The 27,268-nt window shown below is 36.4% G+C and overlaps 2 protein-coding genes across 6 annotated transcripts in view; one reads left to right on the top strand and one right to left on the bottom strand.

Annotated features, from left to right (window-relative positions):
- Nucleotides 1-2,502, bottom strand: part of LOC145738161 (ribonuclease P protein subunit p40-like) — a 58,330-nt gene extending 55,828 nt beyond the window's left edge. Inside the window, exon 1 of one of the 3 annotated variants that reach the window (XM_081993026.1) lies at nt 2,351-2,502. In XM_081993026.1, the coding sequence (XP_081849152.1) occupies nt 2,351-2,380 (30 nt within the window). In that variant the 5' untranslated portion in view covers nt 2,381-2,502. The remainder of the gene's footprint in view (nt 1-2,350) is intronic. The other 2 variants (XM_081993025.1, XM_081993027.1) reach the window with 2 other exon arrangements.
- Rrp5 (Ribosomal RNA Processing 5) overlaps nt 590-27,268 on the top strand; it is a 50,673-nt gene continuing 23,994 nt past the window's right edge. Inside the window, exons 1-9 of one of the 3 annotated variants that reach the window (XM_081993021.1) lie at nt 590-795; nt 4,131-4,256; nt 4,851-5,015; nt 7,482-7,752; nt 17,077-17,243; nt 17,308-17,541; nt 23,180-23,613; nt 24,686-24,920; nt 26,956-27,187. In XM_081993021.1, the coding sequence (XP_081849147.1) occupies nt 721-795; nt 4,131-4,256; nt 4,851-5,015; nt 7,482-7,752; nt 17,077-17,243; nt 17,308-17,541; nt 23,180-23,613; nt 24,686-24,920; nt 26,956-27,187 (1,939 nt within the window). In that variant the 5' untranslated portion in view covers nt 590-720. Of the gene's footprint in view, nt 796-2,688; nt 2,878-4,130; nt 4,257-4,850; nt 5,016-7,481; nt 7,753-17,076; nt 17,244-17,307; nt 17,542-23,179; nt 23,614-24,685; nt 24,921-26,955; nt 27,188-27,268 lie in introns of those variants that run through there. The other 2 variants (XM_081993023.1, XM_081993022.1) reach the window with 2 other exon arrangements.

Genomic DNA, 27,268 nt, shown 5'->3' on the forward strand with positions numbered 1-27,268 from the left:
GTCGTAGCACAGAGTGTCCCCTACAAACTGTCAAATAACAAGTTTGTTCGAGAAATGTCACCTGACCTAGTTATTGTACAAAATTTGTACAAGAAAGTCACGATTTGAATTACTGTCACTTTGACAGCCCATAACTCAGTTATTTTGAGAGGTATCGAGTTGATTTTTGTGACAGGTTGTAGCACAGAGTGTCCTCTACAAAATGTCAAATGACAAGTTTGCACATAAAACGTGAATTAACCGAGTTATTGAACAAAAATATCCCAGTTCCACTCGCAGTTTGAAATTTCCATTACTGTCACTTTGACAGCCCGTAACTCGGTTAGTTGAGAAAATTTCAAAAAAATGTAAAAGGAAAAAGTTATAGAGAATTTCATTCTCTACAACTTTGCTTCAGTGCACTTTTTCCCTAAATGGTCACCCTGTGAAGATATTTATTAAAAAATCCTAAACGTGCATTAATTAGTTATACATTTACGGCGAAATCACGTGCACTTTGTTGGTAGATACTGCGCAACTCCAAGCGCCCATCTCTACCACTAAACGTCACTTGCGTCATTGAAAAGTGACAGCTGACAGCTCCCCACCCATTCCTAACTAACTTAACCTAACCTCAAAGTTTATTTCACGTTTTGTTCCTTTGGGATTGTGAAAAAAGTGTGTTTTTAGTGTTTCTAGTGCTGTTTTAGGCGGTTAAGTGCCTGCGTTTACACCGCGCGAATGGCGGCGGAAGAAAATTTTCCGCGAGGCGGCAAATTGGCCGCCAAACGACCGCCCACCCATGAAGTTGACACGGTGAGTGCCCCAAAAATTGTTAAAAAAACCCATTTTGACTGCGTTTACACTGAATTTTTATTGTTTCTGTGCCTGGAAAGGTGTAAACCAACTCGCAGACTGGTTGAGGGTGGTTTTCGACCAGTTTGGGGCCTAACGACTGTTATCGAAGTAAACTAACTCAGTTCAGGTAGTTTCAATGGAAATTTATGGAAAATTCACTTGTTTTGAGTGGGTTTACATCTAATTTAGTTGATTTTAACTGAAAAAGTCACAAAAAACATGTAAAATGTGTCAAAACAAGTGTTAGGAGGACAAAATGTAAACTTAACCTATTTTAAGCAATTTTCATGGAAATTTACTTGTTTTGACTGCGTTTACACTGAATTTTTATTGTTTTTGTGCCTGGAAAGGTGTAAACCAACTCGCAGACTGGTTGAGGGTGGTTTTCGACCAGTTTGGGGCCTAACGACTGTTATCGAAGTAAACTAACCTATTTCAGTCAATTTCAGTGGAATTTTAATGGAAATTCACTTGTTTTGACTGCATTTACATCTAATTTAGTTGATTTTAACTGAAAAAGTCACTAAAAACATGTAAAATGTGTCAAAACAAGTGTTAGGAGGACAAAATGTAAACTTAACCAATTTCAGTCAATTTCAATGGAATTTTAATGGAAATTCACTTGTTTTGACTGCATTTACATCCAATTTAGTTGATTTTAACTGAAAAAGTCACTAAAAACATGTAAAATGTGTCAAAACAAATGTTAGGAGGACAAAATGTAAACTTAACCTATTTTAAGCAATTTTCATGGAAATTTACTTGTTTTGACTGCGTTTACACTGAATTTTTATTGTTTTTGTGCCTGGAAAGGTGTAAACCAACTCGCAGACTGGTTGAGGGTGGTTTTCGACCAGTTTGGGGCCTAACGACTGTTGTCGAAGTAAACTAACCTATTTCAGTCAATTTCAGTGGAATTTTAATGGAAATTCACTTGTTTTGACTGCATTTACATCCAATTTAGTTGATTTTAACTGAAAAAGTCACAAAAAACATTTCAAATGTGTCAAAACAAGTGTTTGGAAGACAAAATGTAAACTTAACCTATTTTAAGCAATTTTCATGGAAATTTGCTTATTTTGACTGCATTTACACTGAATTTTTATTGTTTCTGTGCCTGGTAAGGTGTAAACCAACTCACAGACTGGTTGAGGGTGGTTTTCGACCAGTTTGGGGGCCTAACGACTGTTGTCGAAGTAAACTAACCTATTCCAGTAATTTTGGTAAATTTTCACTGAATTTTACTAGGGGAAGGCTAGTTCTAGTGAGTCTCTTCTTGAAACAGCCCTAGAAAGGGCTCTTAAACGGGGGGCGCAGCCCTAACATTAATAAAAGTTAGGATTGTTTTGCTTGTCTCTCCAAATGTCTAAAAAGTGGGTTTTGAGCCCCCCTTTTAGGGGCCCGAAGGTGTTGCCAGTGCTCTTTTACTTGGAAGAGCCGCTGGCAAACGGGGGCGCAGCCCTAATTTGTTTAAAACTATGCGGGAGTTAGTGTTGTTGTGCTTGTTTCTTACCTGCCTCAGAAAGTGTATTTTGGGCCCCATTTTGAGGGTGTTGACGGCTTCTTTTTTTGGACCAGCCCTAGGAATCGATTACGATACATTTTTCTAAAATTTTGGGTTGTTTTGACAGGAAAATGGGGTTAATTTAACTTAACCTCAATTCCAGTCAGAAAAGGGGTTGGCGGGGTGACATAACCACAAATCTGTCAACTGTCAAACCAGTTGGCGCTGTCTTTGTTTCGCTCTTCTAGTGGGTTAGAGAGAGACGGAGCCAGTCTGAGAGTGACATTTTTACCTTTCCACTGTCAGTTTTCAGTTTTTTATGTATTTTTGGGTTTTTTTTAGTGTTTTTAGTGGTTAGTGGGTGGTTTTTAGTGTTTTCCTGTTTATTACCCGGGAAATAGTGAAGGTTTAAGTGGTTTCTGGCTTCGCCAGAGGCTTCTGGCACATCCGACATGGCTGTAGAGGCATCTGGCAAATTTTAGAGGTTCTGGACACTTTTAAACTGTCTTGTAGAGGCTTTCAATGAGTTTTTCCAGGTATGCGCAGGGTCTAGAGGCTTCTGGCACCTAAATAATTATGTTCGAAGGATTGGAAAGCTGTCAGAGGCCTCTGGCACTCGTAAATTGCTTTTAGAGGCCTCTGGCAACTTAAAATGGCCTCCAGAGGCATCTGGCAGTTTGTAGAGGCTTCTGGCAGTGTTAAGAAGGTTTTAGAGGCCTCTGGCAAGTGTACAAAGCTTGTTCGAAGGCTTAAAATGCTGTCAGAAGCTTCTGACACTCGTAAACCAGCTTCAGGCACTTTTCAGTTACTTAACCTAACCAATTTCAATAAAATTTTATGGACCTCTTATTATGTCCCATTTAACCTCAAATAACTCACTTATTTGGTCCACTCTGTATAAACTTTTTACGTCAATGGATAGATAATTAAAAGGGCTTTCCAACGATATGGCAACATTGGTTGATCGATTGCACTGTTTGGCCGCTAGAGGGCGTCAAAGTTACCTAATGTTTTTTTTCAAAATTTTCATGCACTGTCCCATTTAACCTCAAATAACTCCCTTATTTGGTCCACTCTGTATAAACTTTTTTATGTCAATGGATAGATAATTAAAAGGGCTTTCCAACGATATGGCAACATTGGTTGATCGATTGCACTGTTTGGCCGCTAGAGGGCGTCAAAGTTACCTAATGTTTTTTTTCAAAATTTTCATGCACTGTACCATTTAACCTCAAATAACTCCCTTATTTGGTCCACTCTGTATAAACTTTTTTATGTCAGTGGATAGATAATTAAAAGGGCTTTCCAACGATATGGCAACATTGGTTGATCGGTTGCACTGTTTGGCCGCTGGAGGGCGTCAAAGTTACCTAATGTTTTTTTTTTCAAAATTTTCATGCACTGTCCCATTTAACCTCAAATAACTCACTTATTTGGTCCACTCTGTATAAACTTTTTTATGTCAATGGATAGCTAATTAAAAGAGCTTTCCAACGATATGGCAACATTGATTGATCGATTGCACTGTTTGGCCGCTAGAGGGCGTCAAAGTTACCTAATGTTTTTTTTCAAAATTTTCATGCACTGTCCCATTTAACCTCAAATAACTCCCTTATTTGGTCCACTCTGTATAAACTTTTTTATGTCAATGGATAGATAATTAAAAGGGCTTTCCAACGATATGGCAACATTGGTCGATCGGTTGCACTGTTTGGCCGCTAGAGGGCGTCAAAGTTGACGTTAATTCCTTGGAGGACAAACAATTAATGCGACATTGTTTGCTTTGCAGTTGTTCAACGTTGCCAAACCGCCCAAAGCGAAAAAAGCAAAGAAATCGAAGAAGGCCGAGGAACCGTCCCAGGCTCCGGACAATTTACCGATGACCTTGGATCTGAAAGGCACTCTAGATTATAACGTAAGCGCCATTTTGTTTTTTTTTTTGTTTTTTATTTATTTTTCAATTTTTTCAACTTTTTTTTTTATCTTTTTTTAGGAATTCACTTTTTCTTCAGTTTTTTTTTTGTTTTTATTATTTTTTTCAATTTTTTCAATTTTTTTAACTATTTTTTTAAATTTATTTTTTATTTTTGTTTACCTTATTTTTTAACTTGATAGTACAATTTTTTATTTTTTTTTATCTTTCTTTTTTAATTTACCTATTTTACCTTTTTCGTTTTTCATTTTCCTTTATATTTTACTTTTATTTTTTTTTCAACTTTGTTGAATTTGTTTTTTTTTATATTTTTATATTCCTATTTTTCATAAATTTTTTTTTTTTTTTTGAGGAATTTATTTTCAGTTTTTTTTGGTTTTTTTTAATTTCTTATTTTTGTTGCTTATTTTTTCACTTTATTTTTTTAATTTAATAGTACAATTTTTATCTTTTTTTATTTCTTAATCTGTTTTACTTTTTTTTATTTTTTTTTAATTTAGTCTAAATTTGTTTTTATTTATACTTTACTCTAATTCTTTAATTTTTTTTTTTTTTTTTTATTTTTTTTATTTATAGAAAATTCAATGTGGAATGACAATTTTGGGTTGCATAAGACGAATAACGAATTTGGCGTTGGAAATCGAATTGCCCGGTTTGTGTTTCGCTCTGGTGCCCATCACTCACATATCCGAGACATTCAACCGATATCTCGGAGAACGGTTAGAGCAAAACGACCTGGAGGTGAGTTTCTTACATTTTAGAGCAATTTGGAACAATTTACTAGCTTTTCGAACATTCGAGAACGTTCTAGAACCATTTAGAACATTCTACATCTTTTCAGAATATTCTGGAACAATTTAGAAGCTTTTGGAGCGTTCTAGAAGATTGTAGAAGCTTCTGGAACATTCTGTAACTTTTTAGAATATTCTACATTCTTGCAGATCATTCTAGAAGATTGTAGAAGCATTTAGAACATTCTACATCTTTTCAGAATATTCTAGAGCAATTTAGAAGCTTTTGGAATGTTCTAGAAGATTGTAGAAGCTTCTGGAACATTCTAGAAGCTTTCAGTACATTCTAGAACTTTTTAGAACATTCTACATTCTTGCAGCTCATTCTAGAGCGTTCTAGAAGATTGTAGAAGTATTTAGAACATTCTACATTTTTTCAGATAATTCTGGAACAATTTAGAAGCTTTTAAAACGTTTTAGAAGATTGTAGAAGCTTCTGGAACATTCTAGAAGCATTCAGTACATTCTGGAACTTTTTAGAACATTCTACGTTCGTGTAGATCATTCTAGAAGATTGTAGAAGCATTTAGAACATTCTACATCTTTTCAGAATATTCTGGAACAATTTAGAAGCTTTTGGAGCGTCCTAGAAGATTGTGGAAGCTTCTGGAACATTCTAGAAGCATTCAGTACATTCTGGAACTTTTTAGAACATTCTACATTCTTGCAGATCATTCTAGAACGTTGTAGATGATTGTAGAAACATTTAGAACATTCTACATCTGTTCAGAATATTCTAGAGCAATTTAGAAGCTTTTGGAACGTTCTAGAAGATTGTAGAAGGTTCTGGAACATTCTAGAAGCTTTCAGTACATTCTAGAACTTTTTAGAACATTCTACATTCTTCCAGATCATTCTAGAGCGTTCTAGAAGATTGTAGAAATATTTAGAACATTCTACATCTTTTCAGAATACTCTGGAACAATTTAGAAGCTTTTGGAACGTTCTAGAAGATTGTAGAAGGTTCTGAAACATTCTAGAAGCATTCAGTACATTCTAGAACTTTTTAGAACATTCTATAATCTTACAGATCATTCTAGAAGATTGTAGAAGGTTCTGAAACATTCTAGAAGCTTTCAGTACATTCTAGAACTTTTTAGAACATTCTACATTCTTGCAGCTCATTCTAGAACGTTCTGGAAGATTGTAGAAGTATTTAGAACATTCTACATCTTTTCAGAATATTCTGGAACAATTTGTAAGCTTTTGGAACGTTCTAGAAGATTGTAGAAGTTTCTGGAACATTCTAGAGCTTTCAGTACATTCTAGAACTTTTTAGAACATTCTACATTCTTGCAGCTCATTCTAGAGCGTTCTAGAAGATTGTAGAAGTATTTAGAACATTCTACATCTTTTCAGAATATTTTGGAACAATTTAGAAGCTTTTGGAACGTTCTAGAAGATTGTAGAAGCTTCTGGAACATTCTAGAAGCTTTCAGTACATTCTAGAACTTTTTAGAACATTCTACATTCTTGCAGATCATTCTAGAACGTTGTAGATGATTGTAGAAACATTTAGAACATTTTACATCTTTTCAGAATATTCTGGAACAATTTGTAAGCTTTTGGAACGTTCTAGAAGATTGTAGAAGCTTCTGGAACATTCTAGAAGCTTTCAGCACATTCTAGAACTTTTTAGAACATTCTACATTCGTGTAGATCATTCTAGAACGTTCTAGAAGATTGTAGAAGTATTTAGAACATTCTACATCTTTTCAGAATATTCTGGAACAATTTAGAAGCTTTTGGAGCGTTCTAGAAGATTGTGGAAGCTTCTGGAACATTCTAGAAGCATTCAGTACATTCTGGAACTTTTTAGAACATTCTACATTCGTGTAGATTATTCTAGAAGATTGTAGAAGCATTTAGAACATTCTACATCTTTTCAGAATATTCTAGAGCAATTTAGAAGCTTTTGGAACGTTCTAGAAGATTGTAGAAGTTTCTGGAACATTCTAGAGCTTTTAGTACATTCTAGAACTTTTTAGAACATTCTACATTCTTGCAGATCATTCTAGAACGTTCTAGATGATTGTAGAAGCATTTAGAACGTTCTAGAACAATCTTGAAACTTTTATTGTTTTTTTGACATTTGACGTTCTACTCAATTTTGACGTTTTCCGAAAATTGATGTTTGACAATAATTTTGGTAAATTTTTGACAGATGTCACTTTTGACACAGAAAAAAAAAAAAAAAAAATTGACAATTTGACAGGTTCAATTTTTGACAGCTGACGTTGACGCATTTTCAACTATTTAAGTTTGACTGATTTATTTGACAGGTGTAATTTGTTTGGACGTTGCGTCCGGTAAACGGATTTTGTCAAATATGACAGCTGTCAAAAAATGTAAAAAAAAACTGACGAAACGTCAAAACGGCCGTTGTCAAGTCACGTGACGTTTGCGTTTTTTGCAGACGACGAGTTTAAAGGACATTTTTGCCGTCGGCGAATTTCTGCCAATCAAAATCGTCGACGTGACGTCAAAGGATGACGTCACGCGCATCGAGGCGAGCACCAATCCGGCGCACGTGTACGCCGAGCGTCATTTTAATTCGTTCGGCAAGGGTCACGTGGTGTGGGCCACGCCCACCACCAAATTGGATCACGGCTACGAAATGAACGTCGGCGTCAGAGACGTGCGCGCCTTTTTGCCCTTTAAAAACATCGACACGGGAACGGATTTGGGTGAGTATTGTTCTGTACAGTCTAAACTACCTCTCTACCAAAAATCACCCTTGTACCACGTTTAGAATGTGAGTTATTGCGATTTTGCCGTTCGCGGACACTGATTTCAACGTTTTTCCTGTTTTTCTTCATTTTCTGGTCTCGTTACCACCCTGTACGTGGTTTGATTGGTGTGATTTTTTAGTTGAGCCTCAAGCACAGTCTAAGCAACCCTTCCACCAAAAATCACCGTTCTTTCACGTTTAGAATGTGAGTTATTGCAATTTTGCCGTTTGCGGACACTGATTTCAAAGTTTTTCCTGTTTTTGTTCATTTTCTGGTCTCGTTACCACCCTGTACGAGGTTTGATTGGTGTGATTTTTTAGTTGAGCCTCAAGCACAGTCTAAACAACCCTTCCACCAAAAATCACCGTTCTATCACGTTTAGAATGTGAGTTATTGCAATTTTGCCGTTCGCGGACACTGATTTCAACGTTTTTCCTGTTTTTTCCCATTTTCTAGTCTCGTTACCACCCTGTACGTGGTTTGATTGGGGTGATTTTTTAACTGAGCCTCAAGCACAGTCTAAACAACCCTTCCACCAAAAATCACCGTTCTTTCACGTTTAGAATGTGAGTTATTGCGATTTTGCCGTTTGCGGACACTGATTTCAACGTTTTTCCTGTTTTTTCCCATTTTCTAGCCTCGTTACCACCCTGTACGTGGTTTGATTGGTGTGATTTTTTAGTTGAGCCTCAAGCACAGTCTAAACAACCCTTCCACCAAAAATCACCGTTCTACCGCGTTTAGAATGTGAGTTATTGCGATTTTGCCGTTTGCGGACACTGATTTCAACGTTTTTCCTGTTTTTTCCCATTTTCTAGCCTCGTTACCACCCTGTACGTGGTTTGATTGGTGTGATTTTTTAGTTGAGCCTCAAGCACAGTCTAAACAACCCTTCCACCAAAAATCACCGTTCTACCGCGTTTAGAATGTGAGTTATTGCAATTTTGCCGTTTGCGGACACTGATTTCAACGTTTTTCCTGTTTTTTCCCATTTTCTAGCCTCGTTACCACCCTGTACGTGGTTTGATTGGGGTGATTTTTTAGTTGAGCCTCAAGCACAGTCTAAACAACCCTTCCACCAAAAATCACCGTTCTTTCACGTTTAGAATGTGAGTTATTGCGATTTTGCCGTTTGCGGACACTGATTTCAACGTTTTTCCTGTTTTTTTCCCATTTTCTAGCCTCGTTACCACCCTGTACGTGGTTTGATTGGGGTGATTTTTTAGTTGAGCCTCAAGCACAGTCTAAACAACCCTTCCACCAAAAATCACCGTTCTACCGTGTTTAGAATGTGAGTTATTGCAATTTTGCCGTTTGCGGACACTGATTTCAACGTTTTTCCTGTTTTTTCCCATTTTCTAGCCTCGTTACCACCCTGTACGTGGTTTGATTGGGGTGATTTTTTAGTTGAGCCTCAAGCACAGTCTAAACAACCCTTCCACCAAAAATCACCGTTCTACCGCGTTTAGAATGTGAGTTATTGCAATTTTGCCGTTTGCGGACACTGATTTCAACGTTTTTCCTGTTTTTTCCCATTTTCTAGCCTCGTTACCACCCTGTACGTGGTTTGATTGGGGTGATTTTTTAACTGAGCCTCAAGCACAGTCTAAACAACCCTTCCACCAAAAATCACCGTTCTACCACGTTTAGAATGTGAGTTATTGCAATTTTGCCGTTCGCGGACACTGATTTCAACGTTTTTCCTGTTTTTCTCCGTTTTCTGGTCTCGTTACCACCCTGTACGAGGTTTGATTGGTGTGATTTTTTAGTTGAGCCTCAAGCACAGTCTAAACAACCCTTCCACCAAAAATCACCGTTCTACCACGTTTAGAATGTGAGTTATTGCAATTTTGCCGTTTGCGGACACTGATTTCAACGTTTTTCCTGTTTTTCTCCGTTTTCTAGTCTCGTTACCACCCTGTACGTGGTTTGATTGGTGTGATTTTTTAGTTGAGCCTCAAGCACAGTCTAAACAACCCTTCCACCAAAAATCACCGTTCTACCACGTTTAGAATGTGAGTTATTGCGATTTTGCCGTTTGCGGACACTGATTTCAACGTTTTTCCTGTTTTTTCCCATTTTCTAGCCTCGTTACCACCCTGTACGTGGTTTGATTGGTGTGATTTTTTAGTTGAGCCTCAAGCACAGTCTAAACAACCCTTCCACCAAAAATCACCGTTCTACCGCGTTTAGAATGTGAGTTATTGCAATTTTGCCGTTTGCGGACACTGATTTCAACGTTTTTCCTGTTTTTTCCCATTTTCTAGCCTCGTTACCACCCTGTACGTGGTTTGATTGGGGTGATTTTTTAGTTGAGCCTCAAGCACAGTCTAAACAACCCTTCCACCAAAAATCACCGTTCTTTCACGTTTAGAATGTGAGTTATTGCGATTTTGCCGTTTGCGGACACTGATTTCAACGTTTTTCCTGTTTTTTCCCATTTTCTAGCCTCGTTACCACCCTGTACGTGGTTTGATTGGGGTGATTTTTTAGTTGAGCCTCAAGCACAGTCTAAACAACCCTTCCACCAAAAATCACCGTTCTACCGCGTTTAGAATGTGAGTTATTGCAACTTTGCCGTTTGCGGACACTGATTTCAACGTTTTTCCTGTTTTTCTCCGTTTTCTAGTCTCGTTACCACCCTGTACGTGGTTTGATTGGGGTGATTTTTTAGTTGAGCCTCAAGCACAGTCTAAACAACCCTTCCACCAAAAATCACCGTTCTTTCACGTTTAGAATGTGAGTTATTGCGATTTTGCCGTTTGCGGACACTGATTTCAACGTTTTTCCTGTTTTTCTCCGTTTTCTAGTCTCGTTACCACCCTGTACGTGGTTTGATTGGGGTGATTTTTTAGTTGAGCCTCAAGCACAGTCTAAACAAACCTTCCACCAAAAATCACCGTTCTTTCACGTTTAGAATGTGAGTTATTGCGATTTTGCCGTTTGCGGACACTGATTTCAACGTTTTTCCTGTTTTTCTTCATTTTCTGGTCTCGTTACCACCCTGTACGTGGTTTGATTGGTGTGATTTTTTAGTTGAGCCTCAAGCACAGTCTAAACAACCCTTCCACCAAAAATCACCGTTCTATCACGTTTAGAATGTGAGTTATTGCAATTTTGCCGTTTGCGGACACTGATTTCAACGTTTTTCCTGTTTTTCTCCGTTTTCTAGTCTCGTTACCACCCTGTACGAGGTTTGATTGGGGTTATTTTTTAGTTGAGCCTCAAGCACAGTCTAAGCAACCCTTCCACCAAAAATCACCGTTCTACCGCGTTTAGAATGTGAGTTATTGCGATTTTGCCGTTTGCGGACACTGATTTCAACGTTTTTCCTGTTTTTCTTCATTTTCTGGTCTCGTTACCACCCTGTACGTGGTTTGATTGGTGTGATTTTTTAGTTGAGCCTCAAGCACAGTCTAAACAACCCTTCCACCAAAAATCACCGTTCTATCACGTTTAGAATGTGAGTTATTGCAATTTTGCCGTTTGCGGACACTGATTTCAACGTTTTTCCTGTTTTTCTCCGTTTTCTAGTCTCGTTACCACCCTGTACGAGGTTTGATTGGGGTGATTTTTTAGTTGAGCCTCAAGCACAGTCTAAACAACCCTTCCACCAAAAATCACCGTTCTACCGCGTTTAGAATGTGAGTTATTGCAATTTTGCCGTTTGCGGACACTGATTTCAACGTTTTTCCTGTTTTTTCCCATTTTCTAGTCTCGTTACCACCCTGCACGTGGTTTGATTGGTGTGATTTTTTAGTTGAGCCTCAAGCACAGTCTAAACAACCCTTCCACCAAAAATCACCGTTCTATCACGTTTAGAATGTGAGTTATTGCAATTTTGCCGTTTGCGGACACTGATTTCAACGTTTTTCCTGTTTTTCTCCGTTTTCTAGTCTCGTTACAACCCTGTACGTGGTTTGATTGGTGTGATTTTTTAGTTGAGCCTCAAGCACAGTCTAAACAACCCTTCCACCAAAAATCACCGTTCTATCACGTTTAGAATGTGAGTTATTGCAATTTTGCCGTTTGCGGACACTGATTTCAACGTTTTTCCTGTTTTTCTCCGTTTTCTAGTCTCGTTACCACCCTGTACGTGGTTTGATTAGGGTGATTTTTTAGTTGAGCCTCAAGCACAGTCTAAACAACCCTTCCACCAAAAATCACCGTTCTATCACGTTTAGAATGTGAGTTATTGCGATTTTGCCGTTTGCGGACACTGATTTCAACGTTTTTGTTGTTTTTCTCCGTTTTCTAGTCTCGTTACCACCCTGTACGTGGTTTGATTAGGGTGATTTTTTAGTTGAGCCTCAAGCACAGTCTAAACAACCCTTCCACCAAAAATCACCTTTCTTTCATGTTTAGAATGTGAGTTATTGCGATTTTGCCGTTCGCGGACACTGATTTCAACGTTTTTCCTGTTTTTTCCCATTTTCTAGTCTCGTTACCACCCTGTACGTGGTTTGATTGGGGTGATTTTTTAGTTGAGCCTCAAGCACAGTCTAAACAACCCTTCCACCAAAAATCACCGTTCTACCGCGTTTAGAATGTGAGTTATTGCAACTTTGCCGTTTGCGGACACTGATTTCAACGTTTTTCCTGTTTTTCTCCGTTTTCTAGTCTCGTTACAACCCTGTACGTGGTTTGATTGGTGTGATTTTTTAGTTGAGCCTCAAGCACAGTCTAAACAACCCTTCCACCAAAAATCACCGTTCTATCACGTTTAGAATGTGAGTTATTGCAATTTTGCCGTTTGCGGACACTGATTTCAACGTTTTTCCTGTTTTTCTCCGTTTTCTAGTCTCGTTACCACCCTGTACGTGGTTTGATTAGGGTGATTTTTTAGTTGAGCCTCAAGCACAGTCTAAACAACCCTTCCACCAAAAATCACCGTTCTATCACGTTTAGAATGTGAGTTATTGCGATTTTGCCGTTTGCGGACACTGATTTCAACGTTTTTGTTGTTTTTCTCCGTTTTCTAGTCTCGTTACCACCCTGTACGTGGTTTGATTAGGGTGATTTTTTAGTTGAGCCTCAAGCACAGTCTAAACAACCCTTCCACCAAAAATCACCGTTCTACCGCGTTTAGAATGTGAGTTATTGCAACTTTGCCGTTTGCGGACACTGATTTCAACGTTTTTCCTGTTTTTCTCCGTTTTCTAGTCTCGTTACAACCCTGTACGTGGTTTGATTGGTGTGATTTTTTAGTTGAGCCTCAAGCACAGTCTAAACAACCCTTCCACCAAAAATCACCGTTCTATCACGTTTAGAATGTGAGTTATTGCAATTTTGCCGTTCGCGGACACTGATTTCAACGTTTTTCCTGTTTTTCTTCATTTTCTGGTCTCGTTACCACCCTGTACGTGGTTTGATTGGTGTGATTTTTTAGTTGAGCCTCAAGCACAGTCTAAACAACCCTTCCACCAAAAATCACCGTTCTTTCACGTTTAGAATGTGAGTTATTGCGATTTTGCCGTTTGCGGACACTGATTTCAAAGTTTTTCCTGTTTTTCTTCATTTTCTGGTCTCGTTACCACCCTGTACGTGGTTTGTTTGGTGTGATTTTTTAGTTGAGCCTCAAGCACAGTCTAAACAATCCTTCCACCAAAAATCACCGTTCTACCGCGTTTAGAATGTGAGTTATTGCAATTTTGCCGTTTGCGGACACTGATTTCAACGTTTTTCCTGTTTTTTCCCATTTTCTAGCCTCGTTACCACCCTGTACGTGGTTTGATTGGTGTGTTTTTTTAAGTTGAGCCTCAAGCACAGTCTAAACAACCCTTCCACCAAAAATCACCCTTTTACCACGTTTAGAATGTGAGTTATTGCAATTTTGCCGTTTGCGGACACTGATTTCAACGTTTTTCCTGTTTTTTCCCATTTTCTAGCCTCGTTACCACCCTGTACGTGGTTTGATTGGTGTGATTTTTTAGTTGAGCCTCAAGCACAGTCTAAACAACCCTTCCACCAAAAATCACCGTTCTATCACGTTTAGAATGTGAGTTATTGCAATTTTGCCGTTTGCGGACACTGATTTCAACGTTTTTCCTGTTTTTTCCCATTTTCTAGTCTCGTTACCACCCTGTACGTGGTTTGATTGGTGTGATTTTTTAGTTGAGCCTCAAGCACAGTCTAAACAACCCTTCCACCAAAAATCACCGTTCTATCACGTTTAGAATGTGAGTTATTGCGATTTTGCCGTTCGCGGACACTGATTTCAACGTTTTTCCTGTTTTTTCCCATTTTCTAGTCTCGTTACCACCCTGTACGTGGTTTGATTGGGGTGATTTTTTAGTTGAGCCTCAAGCACAGTCTAAACAACCCTTCCACCAAAAATCACCGTTCTATCACGTTTAGAATGTGAGTTATTGCAATTTTGCCGTTTGCGGACACTGATTTCAACGTTTTTCCTGTTTTTTCCCATTTTCTAGCCTCGTTACCACCCTGTACGTGGTTTGATTGGTGTGATTTTTTAGTTGAGCCTCAAGCACAGTCTAAACAACCCTTCCACCAAAAATCACCGTTCTATCACGTTTAGAATGTGAGTTATTGCAATTTTGCCGTTCGCGGACACTGATTTCAACGTTTTTCCTGTTTTTTCCCATTTTCTAGTCTCGTTACCACCCTGTACGTGGTTTGATTGGTGTGATTTTTTAGTTGAGCCTCAAGCACAGTCTAAACAACCCTTCCACCAAAAATCACCGTTCTTTCACGTTTAGAATGTGAGTTATTGCAATTTTGCCGTTCGCGGACACTGATTTCAACGTTTTTCCTGTTTTTCTTCATTTTCTGGTCTCGTTACCACCCTGTACGTGGTTTGATTGGGGTGATTTTTTAGTTGAGCCTCAAGCACAGTCTAAACAACCCTTCCACCAAAAATCACCGTTCTATCACGTTTAGAATGTGAGTTATTGCAATTTTGCCGTTCGCGGACACTGATTTCAACGTTTTTCCTGTTTTTTCCCATTTTCTAGTCTCGTTACCACCCTGTACGTGGTTTGATTGGTGTGATTTTTTAGTTGAGCCTCAAGCACAGTCTAAACAACCTTTCTACCAAAAATCACCGTTCTACCGCGTTTAGAATGTGAGTTATTGCAATTTTGCCGTTCGCGGACACTGATTTCAACGTTTTTCCTGTTTTTTCCCATTTTCTAGTCTCGTTACCACCCTGTACGTGGTTTGATTGGTGTGATTTTTTAGTTGAGCCTCAAGCACAGTCTAAACAACCCTTCCACCAAAAATCACCGTTCTTTCACGTTTAGAATGTGAGTTATTGCGATTTTGCCGTTTGCGGACACTGATTTCAAAGTTTTTCCTGTTTTTCTTCATTTTCTGGTCTCGTTACCACCCTGTACGTGGTTTGATTGGGGTGATTTTTTAGTTGAGCCTCAAGCACAGTCTAAACAACCCTTCCACCAAAAATCACCGTTCTTTCACGTTTAGAATGTGAGTTATTGCAATTTTGCCGTTTGCGGACACTGATTTCAACGTTTTTCCTGTTTTTCTCCGTTTTCTAGTCTCGTTACCACCCTGTACGTGGTTTGATTGGTGTGATTTTTTAGTTGAGCCTCAAGCACAGTCTAAACAACCCTTCCACCAAAAATCACCGTTCTATCACGTTTAGAATGTGAGTTATTGCAATTTTGCCGTTCGCGGACACTGATTTCAACGTTTTTCCTGTTTTTCTTCATTTTCTGGTCTCGTTACCACCCTGTACGTGGTTTGATTGGGGTGATTTTTTAGTTGAGCCTCAAGCACAGTCTAAACAACCCTTCCACCAAAAATCACCGTTCTTTCACGTTTAGAATGTGAGTTATTGCGATTTTGCCGTTTGCGGACACTGATTTCAAAGTTTTTCCTGTTTTTCTTCATTTTCTGGTCTCGTTACCACCCTGTACGTGGTTTGATTGGGGTGATTTTTTAGTTGAGCCTCAAGCACAGTCTAAACAACCCTTCCACCAAAAATCACCGTTCTTTCACGTTTAGAATGTGAGTTATTGCAATTTTGCCGTTTGCGGACACTGATTTCAACGTTTTTCCTGTTTTTCTCCGTTTTCTAGTCTCGTTACCACCCTGTACGTGGTTTGATTGGTGTGATTTTTTAGTTGAGCCTCAAGCACAGTCTAAACAACCTTTCTACCAAAAATCACCGTTCTTTCACGTTTAGAATGTGAGTTATTGCGATTTTGCCGTTCGCGGACACTGATTTCAACGTTTTTCCTGTTTTTCTTCATTTTCTGGTCTCGTTACCACCCTGTACGTGGTTTGATTGGGGTGATTTTTTAGTTGAGCCTCAAGCACAGTCTAAACAACCCTTCCACCAAAAATCACCGTTCTTTCACGTTTAGAATGTGAGTTATTGCGATTTTGCCGTTCGCGGACACTGATTTCAACGTTTTTCCTGTTTTTTCCCATTTTCTAGTCTCGTTACCACCCTGTACGTGGTTTGATTGGTGTGATTTTTTAGTTGAGCCTCAAGCACAGTCTAAACAACCCTTCCACCAAAAATCACCGTTCTATCACGTTTAGAATGTGAGTTATTGCAATTTTGCCGTTCGCGGACACTGATTTCAACGTTTTTCCTGTTTTTCTCCGTTTTCTAGTCTCGTTACCACCCTGTACGTGGTTTGATTGGTGTGATTTTTTAGTTGAGCCTCAAGCACAGTCTAAACAACCCTTCCACCAAAAATCACCGTTCTACCGCGTTTAGAATGTGAGTTATTGCAATTTTGCCGTTTGCGGACACTGATTTCAACGTTTTTCCTGTTTTTTTCCCATTTTCTAGTCTCGTTACCACCCTGTACGTGGTTTGATTGGGGTGATTTTTTAACTGAGCCTCAAGCACAGTCTAAACAACCCTTCCACCAGAAATCACCGTTCTATCACGTTTAGAATGTGAGTTATTGCAATTTTGCCGTTCGCGGACACTGATTTCAACGTTTTTCCTGTTTTTCTCCGTTTTCTAGTCTCGTTACCACCCTGTACGTGGTTTGATTGGTGTGATTTTTTAGTTGAGCCTCAAGCACAGTCTAAACAACCCTTCCACCAAAAATCACCGTTCTACCGCGTTTAGAATGTGAGTTATTGCAATTTTGCCGTTCGCGGACACTGATTTCAACGTTTTTCCTGTTTTTTCCCATTTTCTAGTCTCGTTACCACCCTGTACGTGGTTTGATTGGTGTGATTTTTTAACTGAGCCTCAGGCACAGTCTAAGCAACCCTTCCACCAAAAATCACTTTTCTATTACGTTTAGAATGTGCGTTTTTCTGTTCGAATAGCGATCGGAAAACCGATTTGGTGCGTCGTGCACAAATTCGAGGCCACGCCCACTTCGTCTCTGATGCGTCTCAGCGCCAAAGTGGATCACGTGCGCGCCTGTCAAAGTGACATTGACAATGTTGACGTCATCATTCCGGGCGCGCGCGTCGAATTCGCCGTGGTTCGGGTAAGCGATCAATTGCGCCGACGCGTTCGTTTTCACTTTGCGCGACTTGCGGACGAATTTGCAGGTGTCCGCGCACGGAATTTACGGAAAAATCGCCAACACGGAATTCACGGCCTACGTCGACGAAAACTACTTGGCCAAGCCGCTAAACAAAATGGCCGACTATCAGGAACGCGCCGCCCTCAAAGGGTACGTGCTGTACGTGGCGCCATCTACCAAAGTCGTCTACGTCACGTTACGTCATCCGGACGCGCAGGCCCCGCCCCGATTGGTCAACGGTGACGTGGTCAGAGCGGTGGTAAGTTGATTTCAAGGTCGAAATTTTAAAAAAATTGAAGTTTCTCGAACTGGGCGCGAGATACAGTCAATTTGACAGCGGAAATGGATTCCTTGACCCCGAATTAGTCGAAAACGAGTACAAACACGGCCCATCTATCTCAAACCAAAATGGCGGAAAAATTGCAAATGGCGCCTTCTAGCGGTCATTTTGATTTTCTTCCCAAAAAATTGAGTTTGTACTCATTTTCTGCTAATTCAGGGACGGGGAATCCAGTAATGATGTTTATTTTTGTGTAACTTTTGCGCAAACCCCAATTTTTGGAAAAAAATCAATAAATTAAAGTTTCTCGAACTGGGCGCAAGATACGAGCAAACTGACAGCAGAAATAGATTCCTTGACCCCAAATTAGTCGAAAACGAGTACAAACACGGCCCATCTATCTCAAACCAAAATGGCGGAAAAATTGCAAATGGCGCCTTCTAGCGGCCATTTTGATTTTTTTCCCAAAAAATTGAGTTTGTACTCGTTTTCTATTAATTCAGGGACGGGGAATCCAGTAATGATGTTTATTTTTGTGTAACTTTTGTGCAAACCCCAATTTTTGGAAAAAAATCAATAAATTAAAGTTTCTCGAACTGGGCGCAAGATACGAGCAAACTGACATCAGAAATGGATTCCTTGACCCCGAATTAGTCGAAAACGAGTACAAACACGGCCTAGCTATCTAAATTCAAAATGGCGGAAATTGCAAATGGCGCTTTCTGGTGCCCATTTTGATTTTTTTTCGAAAAAATTGAGTTTGTACTCATTTTCTGCTAATTCAGGGACGGGGAATCCAGTAATGATGTTTATTTTTGTGTAACTTTTGCGCAAACCTCAATTTTTGGAAAAAAAATCAGTAGATTGAAGTTTCTCGAACTGGGCGCAAGATTCAGTTAATTTGACATCAGAAATGGATTCCTTGACCCCGAATTAGTCGAAAACGAGTACAAACACGGCCTAGCTATCTAAATTCAAAATGGCGGAAACTGCAAATGGCACCTTCTAGCGGCGATTTTTTTCGAAGAAATTCATGTTTGTGCGCATCCACCATTTTGTCAAGATTTCAATTTTTTTAAAATGAAAAATGGTAAATTTATAAGTTGTCTCTGCGCATCCACCATTTTGTCAAGATTTTAATTTTTTTTATTTTTACGCATCCACCGTTTTGTCAAACATTATTTTTGTTGAATTGAAATTGTCTCATTTTGGCGCATTCGGCATTTTGTCAAGATTTTTCTTTTTTTTTTGAGTAAAAATTATAAATTTTTATTGTCTTGGCGCGTCCACCATTTATCCAAGATTTCAATTTTTAAAGGCAAATTGCCTCAGCGCATCCGCCATTTCTATTTTTAGTTAAAATTTCTTAATTTTCGCGAATTCACCATTTTGTCAAGTTTTTCTTCTTTTTTTTTTAATGAAAAATGATAAATTTTAAATTGTCTCCGCGCATCCGCCATTTTGTCAAGAATTATTTTTGTTCAGTTACGATTGTTTTGAATTTTTGGCGCATTTGCCAGATTGTCAGGATTTTTCTTTTCTTAATTAAAAAAATAGTACATTTTTAAATTATTTTAGCGCATTCACCATTTTGTCAAGATTTCTATTTTCTTCAGTTAAAATTTCTTAATTTTGGCGCATCCGCCATTTTGTCAAGAACTGTTTTTGTTGAGTTAAAATTATTACATTTTATCGCCATTTTGTCAAGTTTAAGAAAAAACGATGCATTTTTTAATTTCCCTAGCGCATCCGCCATTTTGTCAATATTTTTATTTTTTTAGTTAAAATTTCTTAATTTTCGCCCATTCACCATTTTGTAAAGTTTTTCTTTTTTTTTTAATAAAAAATGATAAATTTTTAAATTGTGCGCATCCACCATTTTGTAAAAAAATATTTTTGTTGAGATAAAATTATCTAATTTTTTGACGCATTCGCGATTTTGTCAATATTTCAATTTTTCTTATTTTTCCTTTTTTTTAAGTAAAAATTGTACATTTTTAAAATGTCTCAACGCATTCACCATTTTGACAAGATTTCTATTTTTTCGGTTAAAATGTCTTAATTTTGGTGCATCCACCATTTTGTCAAGATTCTATTTTTATTGAGTTATAATTGTTACATTTTAGTCGATTTCGCCGTTTGGTAATGATTTTCCTTTTTTTGAGTAAAAATGGTAAATTTTTAAATTGTCTTGGCGCATCCACCATTTTCTCAAGATTTCTACTTTTTTCAGTAAAATTTTCTTAATTTTGGCGCATCCACCATTTTGTCGATATATCTCTTTTTGCCTGGTAAAATTTCTTAATTTTGGCGCATCCGCCATTTTGTCAAGTTTATGAAAAAACGATACGTTTTTGAATTTCCTTAGCGCATTCACCATTTTGTCAAGTTTTTCTTTCTTTTTTTTCAATGAAAAAATGATACATTTTTAATTTGTCTCTGCGCATCCGCCATTTTGTCAAGAAATATTTTTGTTGTGTTAAAATTGTTAAATTTTTGGCGCATATGCCAGATTGTTAGGATTCTCCTTTTTTAAGTAAAAATGGTACATTTTTAAATTGCCTCAACGCATCCACCATTTTGTCAAGATTTCTATTTTTTTCAGTTAAAATGTCTTAATTTTGACGCATCCACCATTTTGTCAGAAATTATTTTTGTGGAATTGAAATTGTCTTATTTTGGCGCATTCGCCATTGTGTCAATTTTTTTTAAGTAAAAATTATAAATTTTTAATTGTCTCGGCGCCTCCACCATTTTGTCAAGATTTCATTTTTTTAAATGAAACTGATAAATGTTTAAATTATTTTTGGCGCATCCACCATTTTGTAAAGATTTCTATCTTTTTTTCAGTTAATATTTTCTTAATTTTGGCGCATTCTCTATTTTGTCAAGATTTCTCTTTTTTTATATATGAAACTGATAAATCTTTAAATTGTTTTAGCGCATTCACCATTTTGTCAGGATTTTTTAAGTTAAAATTTTCTTAATTTTGACCCATCCACCATTTTGTCAAGATTTCTCCTTTTTCAGTTAAAATCTCTTTATTTTGGCGCATCCACCTTTTTGTCAAGATTTATCTTTTTTCCAGGTAAAATTTCTCAATTTTTGCCCATCCGCCATTTTGTCAAGAATTGTTTTTGTTGAGTTAAAATTATTACATGTTATCGCCATTTTGTCAAGTTTATGAAAAAATGATAAGTTTTTAAATTTCCTTAGCGCATTCACCGTTTTGTCGAGATATCTATTTTTTTTAGTTAAAATTTCATAATTATGGCGTATCCTCCATTTTGTCAAGAGTTTATTTTTGTTAGTGCTTTCGCCATTTTGTCAGGATTTTTTTTTATCGAAAAATTATACATTTTTAATTTGTCTAAGAGCGTCAACCATTTTGTCAAGATTTCTCTTTTTTCAGGTAAAATTGCTTAATTTTGACGCATCCGCCATTTTGTCAAGATTTCTATTTTTATCAGGAAAATTTTCTTTATTTTGGCGCATCCGCCAATTCGTCCAGATTTCTCTTTTTTTCAGTTAAAATTTCTTAATTTTGACGCATCCGCCATTTTGTCAAGATTTCTATTTTTTTTTTCAGTAAAATTTTCTTTATTTTGGCGCATCCACCAACTCGTCAAAATTTCTCTTTTTTTCAGTTAAAATTTCATAATTTTGGCGTATCCTCCATTTTGTCAAGATTTCTATTTTTGTTAGCGCTTTCGCCATTTTGTCAGGATTTTTTTTTATCCAAAAATTATACATTTTTAAATTATCTAAGAGCATCAACCATTTTGTCAAGATTTCTCTTTTTTCAGGTAAAATTTCTTAATTTTGACGCATCCGCCATTTTGTCAAGATTTCTATTTTTTAGTTAAAATTTCTTAATTTTGGCCGATTCATTATCTTGTCAAGTTTTTCTTCTTTTTTTTTATGAAAAATTATAAATTTTTAAATTGTCTCTGCGCATCCACCATTTTGTCAAGAATTATTTCTGTTGAGTTATGATTGTTAAATTTTTGACGCATTCGCCATTTTGTAAAAATTTTCCTTTTTTTTTTAGTACAAATGGTAAGTTTTAAATTATTTCAGCGCATCCACCATTTTGTCAAGATTCAAATTGTTTCAGCGAATTCGCCGTTTTGTAAAGATCTTCCTTTTTTGAGTAAAAATAGTAAATTTTTAAATTGTCTTGGCGCATCCACCATTTTGTCAAGATTTCATTTTTTTTTTTAAATGAAACTGATGAATCTTAATTTTTTGCGCATCCACCATTTTATCAAGATTTCTATTTTTTAAATTTAAATTTTCTTAATTTTGGCGCATCCACCATTTTGTCAAGATTCCGGTTTTTTTTTTAAATAAAAATTATAAATTTTTAATTGTCTCGGCGCATCCACCATTTTGTCAAAAATTATCTTTTTTTCAGTTAAAATTTCATAATTATGGCGTATCCTCCATTTTGTCAAGATTTTTATTTTTGTTAGTGCTTTCGCCATTTTGTCAGGATTTTTTTTTATCGAAAAATTATACATTTTTAAATTGTTTAAGAGCATCAACCATTTTGTCAAGATTTCTCTTTTTTCAGGTAAAATTTCTTAATTTTGGCGCATTCGCCTTTTTGTCAAAATTTTCCTTTTTTTTTTTTGTTGAGTTAAAATTCTTACATTTTATCGCCATTTTGTAAAGTTTATGGAAAAAAGAAACATTTTTAAATTTCCTTAGCGCATCCACCATTTTGTCAAGATTTCTATTTTTTAAATTTAAATTTTCTTAATTTTGGCGTATCCTCCATTTTGTCAAGATTTCTATTTTTGTTAGTGCTTTCGCCATTTTGTCAGGATTTTTTTAAATGAAAAATAATATTTTTAAATTGTCTGAGAGCATCAACCATTTTTTTGTCAAGATTTCTCTTTTTTCAGGTAAAATTTCTTAATTTTGACGCATCCGCCATTTTGTCAAGATTTCTATTTTTTTTTCCAGTAAAATTTTCTTTATTTTGGCGCATCCGCCAATTCGTCCAGATTTCTCTTTTTTTCAGTTAAAATTTCATAATTTTGGCGTATCCTCCATTTTGTCAAGATTTCTATTTTTGTTAGTGCTTTCGCCATTTTGTCAGAATTTTTTTTTATCGAAAAACTATACATTTTTAAATTATCTAAGAGCATCAATCATTTTGTCAAGATTTCTTTTTTTTCAGGTAAAATTTCTTAATTTTGACGCATCCGCCATTTTGTCAAGATTTCTCTTTTTTTTTCAGTAAAATTTTCTTTATTTTGGCGCATCCACTAATTCGTCCAGATTTCTCTTTTTTTCAGTTAAAATTTCTTAATTTTGACGCATCCGCCATTTTGTCAAGATTTCTCTTTTTTTCAGGTAAAATTTCTTAATTTTGGTGTATCCACCATTTTTTTAAGATTTCTTTTTTTTTTCAGTTCAAATTTCTTAATTTTTGAGGTATTCGCTCGATTGTCAGGATTTTCCGTTTTTTTGAGTAAACAATGGTAGATTTTTAAATTGACTCGTCGCATCCACCATTCTGTCAAGAAAATACCCACTCTTATTTTTTTTCAAGTTTTCTTGACAAAATGGCGAATGCGCTTCTGACGCGCGCACTTTTCTTTGACAGGTACTCGGCAAAGCGACCAACGGAATGTTTTTCCTGCTTCCCGATTCGCTGAAAGGCTTCGCCACCAACAAGCGTCTGATTGCGTCGCTGGCCAATGACAGCGCGCCGTCAAATGACGTCGATTTGACGGCCGCCATTTTGACGAAATATCGCGCGGCGTCGGAGCATTCGTGTCGCGTGCTCGACTACAATCGGCTGTCGTCGACGTACGTCGTGACGCCGGACGCGCGCGCCGTCAACGAACGAACGTTCGCGTCGCGCGACTTGCGCGCCGGTCAAGCGGTGCGAGTGCGCGTGCGCGCCGTCAAAGAGGAGGGCGCGGTGGTCGAGTGCGGTCACGTGACCGGATTCGTCACCAACGCGCATCTGAGCAACGCCCTCTACGCCAGCGCGGTCAAACGGAAATTTTCGGAGGGACAACGTTTGGATGCCAGGTGAGTACGCCATTTTGTCAAGATTTTTTTTTAATTTTCCTTTTTACCCTTTAAAACTGCATAAACAAGTTTTTACTTGTCAGTTTGACATTTGTGAGGTTAGGGTTGGAGTGACGCGACTAATTTTAGTTTAGTTGGATTCCCCGTCCCCGAATTAGTCGAAAACGAGTATAATTTCGTTTTTTTGACATTTCATTGACAAGCTGTCACTTTGACAGGTGATGACAGGTCGAAATGTCAAAAAGTCGAAATTATACTCGTTTTCGACTAATTCGGGGACGGGGAATCCAACTAAACTAAAATTAATCGCGAAATTCTAATGGGAATGTCAGAAATGTCAAATTGACAGCTAAAAGGCAATTTAAATGGGATTTTTCGAGTGAAAGGGCAATTAATCGAGAGTGTTTTAAAGTTTTTCGAATCATTCTATCCCAAATTAGTCGAGAACGAGTATAAACTCGATTTTTTTACATTTCGACCTGTCATCACCTGTCAGAGTGACAGCTCGTCAAAAAATTGAGTTTGTGCTCGTTGTCTACTAATTCGGGGTCGAGGAATTCAAAAAAAGTCAAGACAGTTTGGAGAAATTAGTTTTTCCCATAAATCAGGTTTTAACTTGTCAATTTGACATTTGTGAGGTTAGGGTTGGAGTTAGGCGGTTAATTTTATTTGCATTGGATTCCCCATCTCCGAATTAGTCGAAAACGAGTACAAACTCAACTTTTTGACATTTCGACCTGTCATTACCTGTCAAATTGACAGCTTGTCAATGAAATGTCAAAAAAACGAGATTATACTCGTTTTCTACTAATTCTAGGATGGGGAAATCGACGCAACTAATATTAAGCGCGAAACTCCAACCCTAACCTCACAAATGTCAAATTGACAAGTAAAAACCTGTTTTATAGGGTTTTAAGCAGTGAAAAACTAATTTCTCCAAATTGTCTTGACTTTTTTTGAATTCCCCGACCCCGAATTAGTCGAAAATGAGTATAAACTCGATTTTTTGACATTTCGACCTGTCATCAGCTGTCAAAGTGACAGCTTGTCAAAAAATGTCCGACGTTTCCAGGGTGTTGTCGATCGAACAGGACAAGGTTCTGTTCACGCTCAAGTCGCAACTGGTCGCGAACGACGCGTGCTTGGCGAGCGTCGCGACGGCGCGCGTCGGCGCCCAGTATCCGGGCGTCGTTGCCAAAGCGACGCCGGGCGGCGCCCTCGTCGTTTTCTACGGCAACGTCAAGGGTTGGTTGGATGTGCGCGGTCACGTGACCGATCCCGAAAATTACTTTTTTGTCGGTCAAGTGGTGAGTTACTTTTTTTTACTTTTACTTTTACGAGACATAAAAAGTAAAAAATTTAGTGACATTTTTTACTTTTTACTTTTACTTTGTTTACTGTTACTGTTTGTACTTTTTACTTTTTGACTTCTACAGTTTGCTTTTTATTTTTTACTTTTACTTTTTACTTTTTTACTTTTACTTATTACTTTTACTTTTTGACTTTTACAGGTTATTTAATATTTTTACTTTACTTTACCATTACTTCTTTACTTTCTACTGTTGCTTTTAGTATTTGGAGTTTTTTGCTTTTTTGTTTTAATGTTCCTTTTTGGGCTTTTACGTTTTTTTCCATTTTTTACTTTTGTAAATTATACTCCTTTTTCTTTTTACGCTTTTTTACTTGAAATTTGAACTTTTACAGTTTATTTTTTACTTTCTACTTTTTTTACTTTGAATTAAGTAATAATTATTATTAATAACAATTTTTACTTTTTCATTTTACTATTACTTTTTGTACATTTACCTTTTTTCAGTTTTTACTTTTTATATTTTTACTTTTACTTATTAATTGGAATTTTTACTTTTTTGGCTTCTACAGCTTATTTTATATTTTTTACTTTACTTTACCATTACTTCCTTACGTTCTACTGTTGCTTTTTGTATTTTGATCTTTTTTCTTTTTTTACTTTTTTAAATTTTACTTTTTTTTTCTTTTTATGCTTGTTTTTTTACTTTTACTCTTTACCTCTTTTAGTTCAAATTTGGATTTTTATAGTTTATTTTTTACTTTTTAACTTTTAATTAAGTAGTAATCATTATTATTAATAATTTTTACTTTTTCATTTTACTATTACTTTTTAGACTTTTACCTTTTTTCAGTTTTTACTTTTTACGTTTGTTTTTTTACTTTTACTCTTTATCTTTTTTATTTTAAATTTGGATTTTTATAGTTTATTTTTTACTTTTTAACTTTTAATTAAGTAATAATCATTATTATTAATAATTTTTACTTTCTTCTTTTTTACTTTTTCATTTTGCTATTACTTTTTGGACTTTTACCTTTTTTTATTTTTGACTTTTTTCATTTTTATTTTACTTATTAAATTTTTAATTTTTTACTTTCTTTACTTCTACTTTTTGACTTTTACAGTCTATTTTATATTTTTTACATTTTACGTTTTTACTTTCTTTACTTTTACTTTTTGACTTTACAGTCTATTTTAGATTTTTTACTTTTTACATTTTTACTTTTACTTTTTGATTTTTACAGGCTATTTTATATTTTTTACGTTTTTATTTTCTTTACTTTTACTTTTTGACTTTACAGTCTATTTTAGATTTTTTACATTTTACGTTTTTAGTTTTTACTTTCTTTACTTCTTTTTGACTTTTGACAGTCTACTTTAGATTTTTTACTTTTTACATTTTTACTTTTACTTTTTGACTTCTACAGTTTACTTTTTACGTCCTTTATTTCTACTTTTTGACTTTTACAGTCTATTTTAGATTTTTTACTTTTTACATTTTTACTTTTACTTTTTGACTTTTACAGGCTATTTTATATTTTTTACGTTTTTATTTTCTTTACTTTTACTTTTTGACTTTACAGTCTATTTTAGATTTTTTACATTTTACGTTTTTAGTTTTTACTTTCTTTACTTCTTTTTGACTTTTGACAGTCTACTTTAGATTTTTTACTTTTTACATTTTTACTTTTTCTTTTTGACTTCTACAGTTTACTTTTTACGTCCTTTATTTCTACTTTTTGACTTTTACAGTCTATTTTAGATTTTTTACTTTTTACATTTTTACTTTTACTTTTTGACTTCTACAGTTTACTTTTTACTTCTTTTATTTCTACTTTTTGACTTTTACCGTCTATTTTAGATTTTTTACTTTTTACATTTTTACTTTTACTTTTTGACTTTTACAGGCTATTTTATATTTTTTACATTTTACGTTTTTAGTTTTTATTTTCTTTACTTTTAATTAAATAATACTTTTTATTAATATTTTTTACTTTTAATTTTTCTCTATTTTTGACAATTTTTTTTGACAGGTCGACGTGTACATTTCCAAAATCAGCGATGGCCAGTTGACGTTGTCGCTATTCCCGCCGCCCGTCGAAAAAGTGGGCGGTCCGCACGTGGGCGGCCGTTACTCGGCAACGGTGCGCGCGATACAAAATGGCGGCGTCGACGTCACAATTGACGATTTGGACGACGCCCCCGACGGATTCGTTCCGGACGCGCATCTCAGCGACACCCTCTCGATGTGTCGAGCTGTCAAAGGTACACACGTCATGTCACTTTTGACATCTGTCAATTTTAAAAAAAAAATTGACAAATGTCACTTTTTGTTTGACAGCTGCC

Source organism: Ips typographus, linkage group LG15, assembly GCF_016097725.1.
Source record: "Ips typographus isolate SLU linkage group LG15, UJ_Ityp_2.0, whole genome shotgun sequence".
Lineage (NCBI taxonomy): Eukaryota > Metazoa > Arthropoda > Insecta > Coleoptera > Curculionidae > Ips > Ips typographus.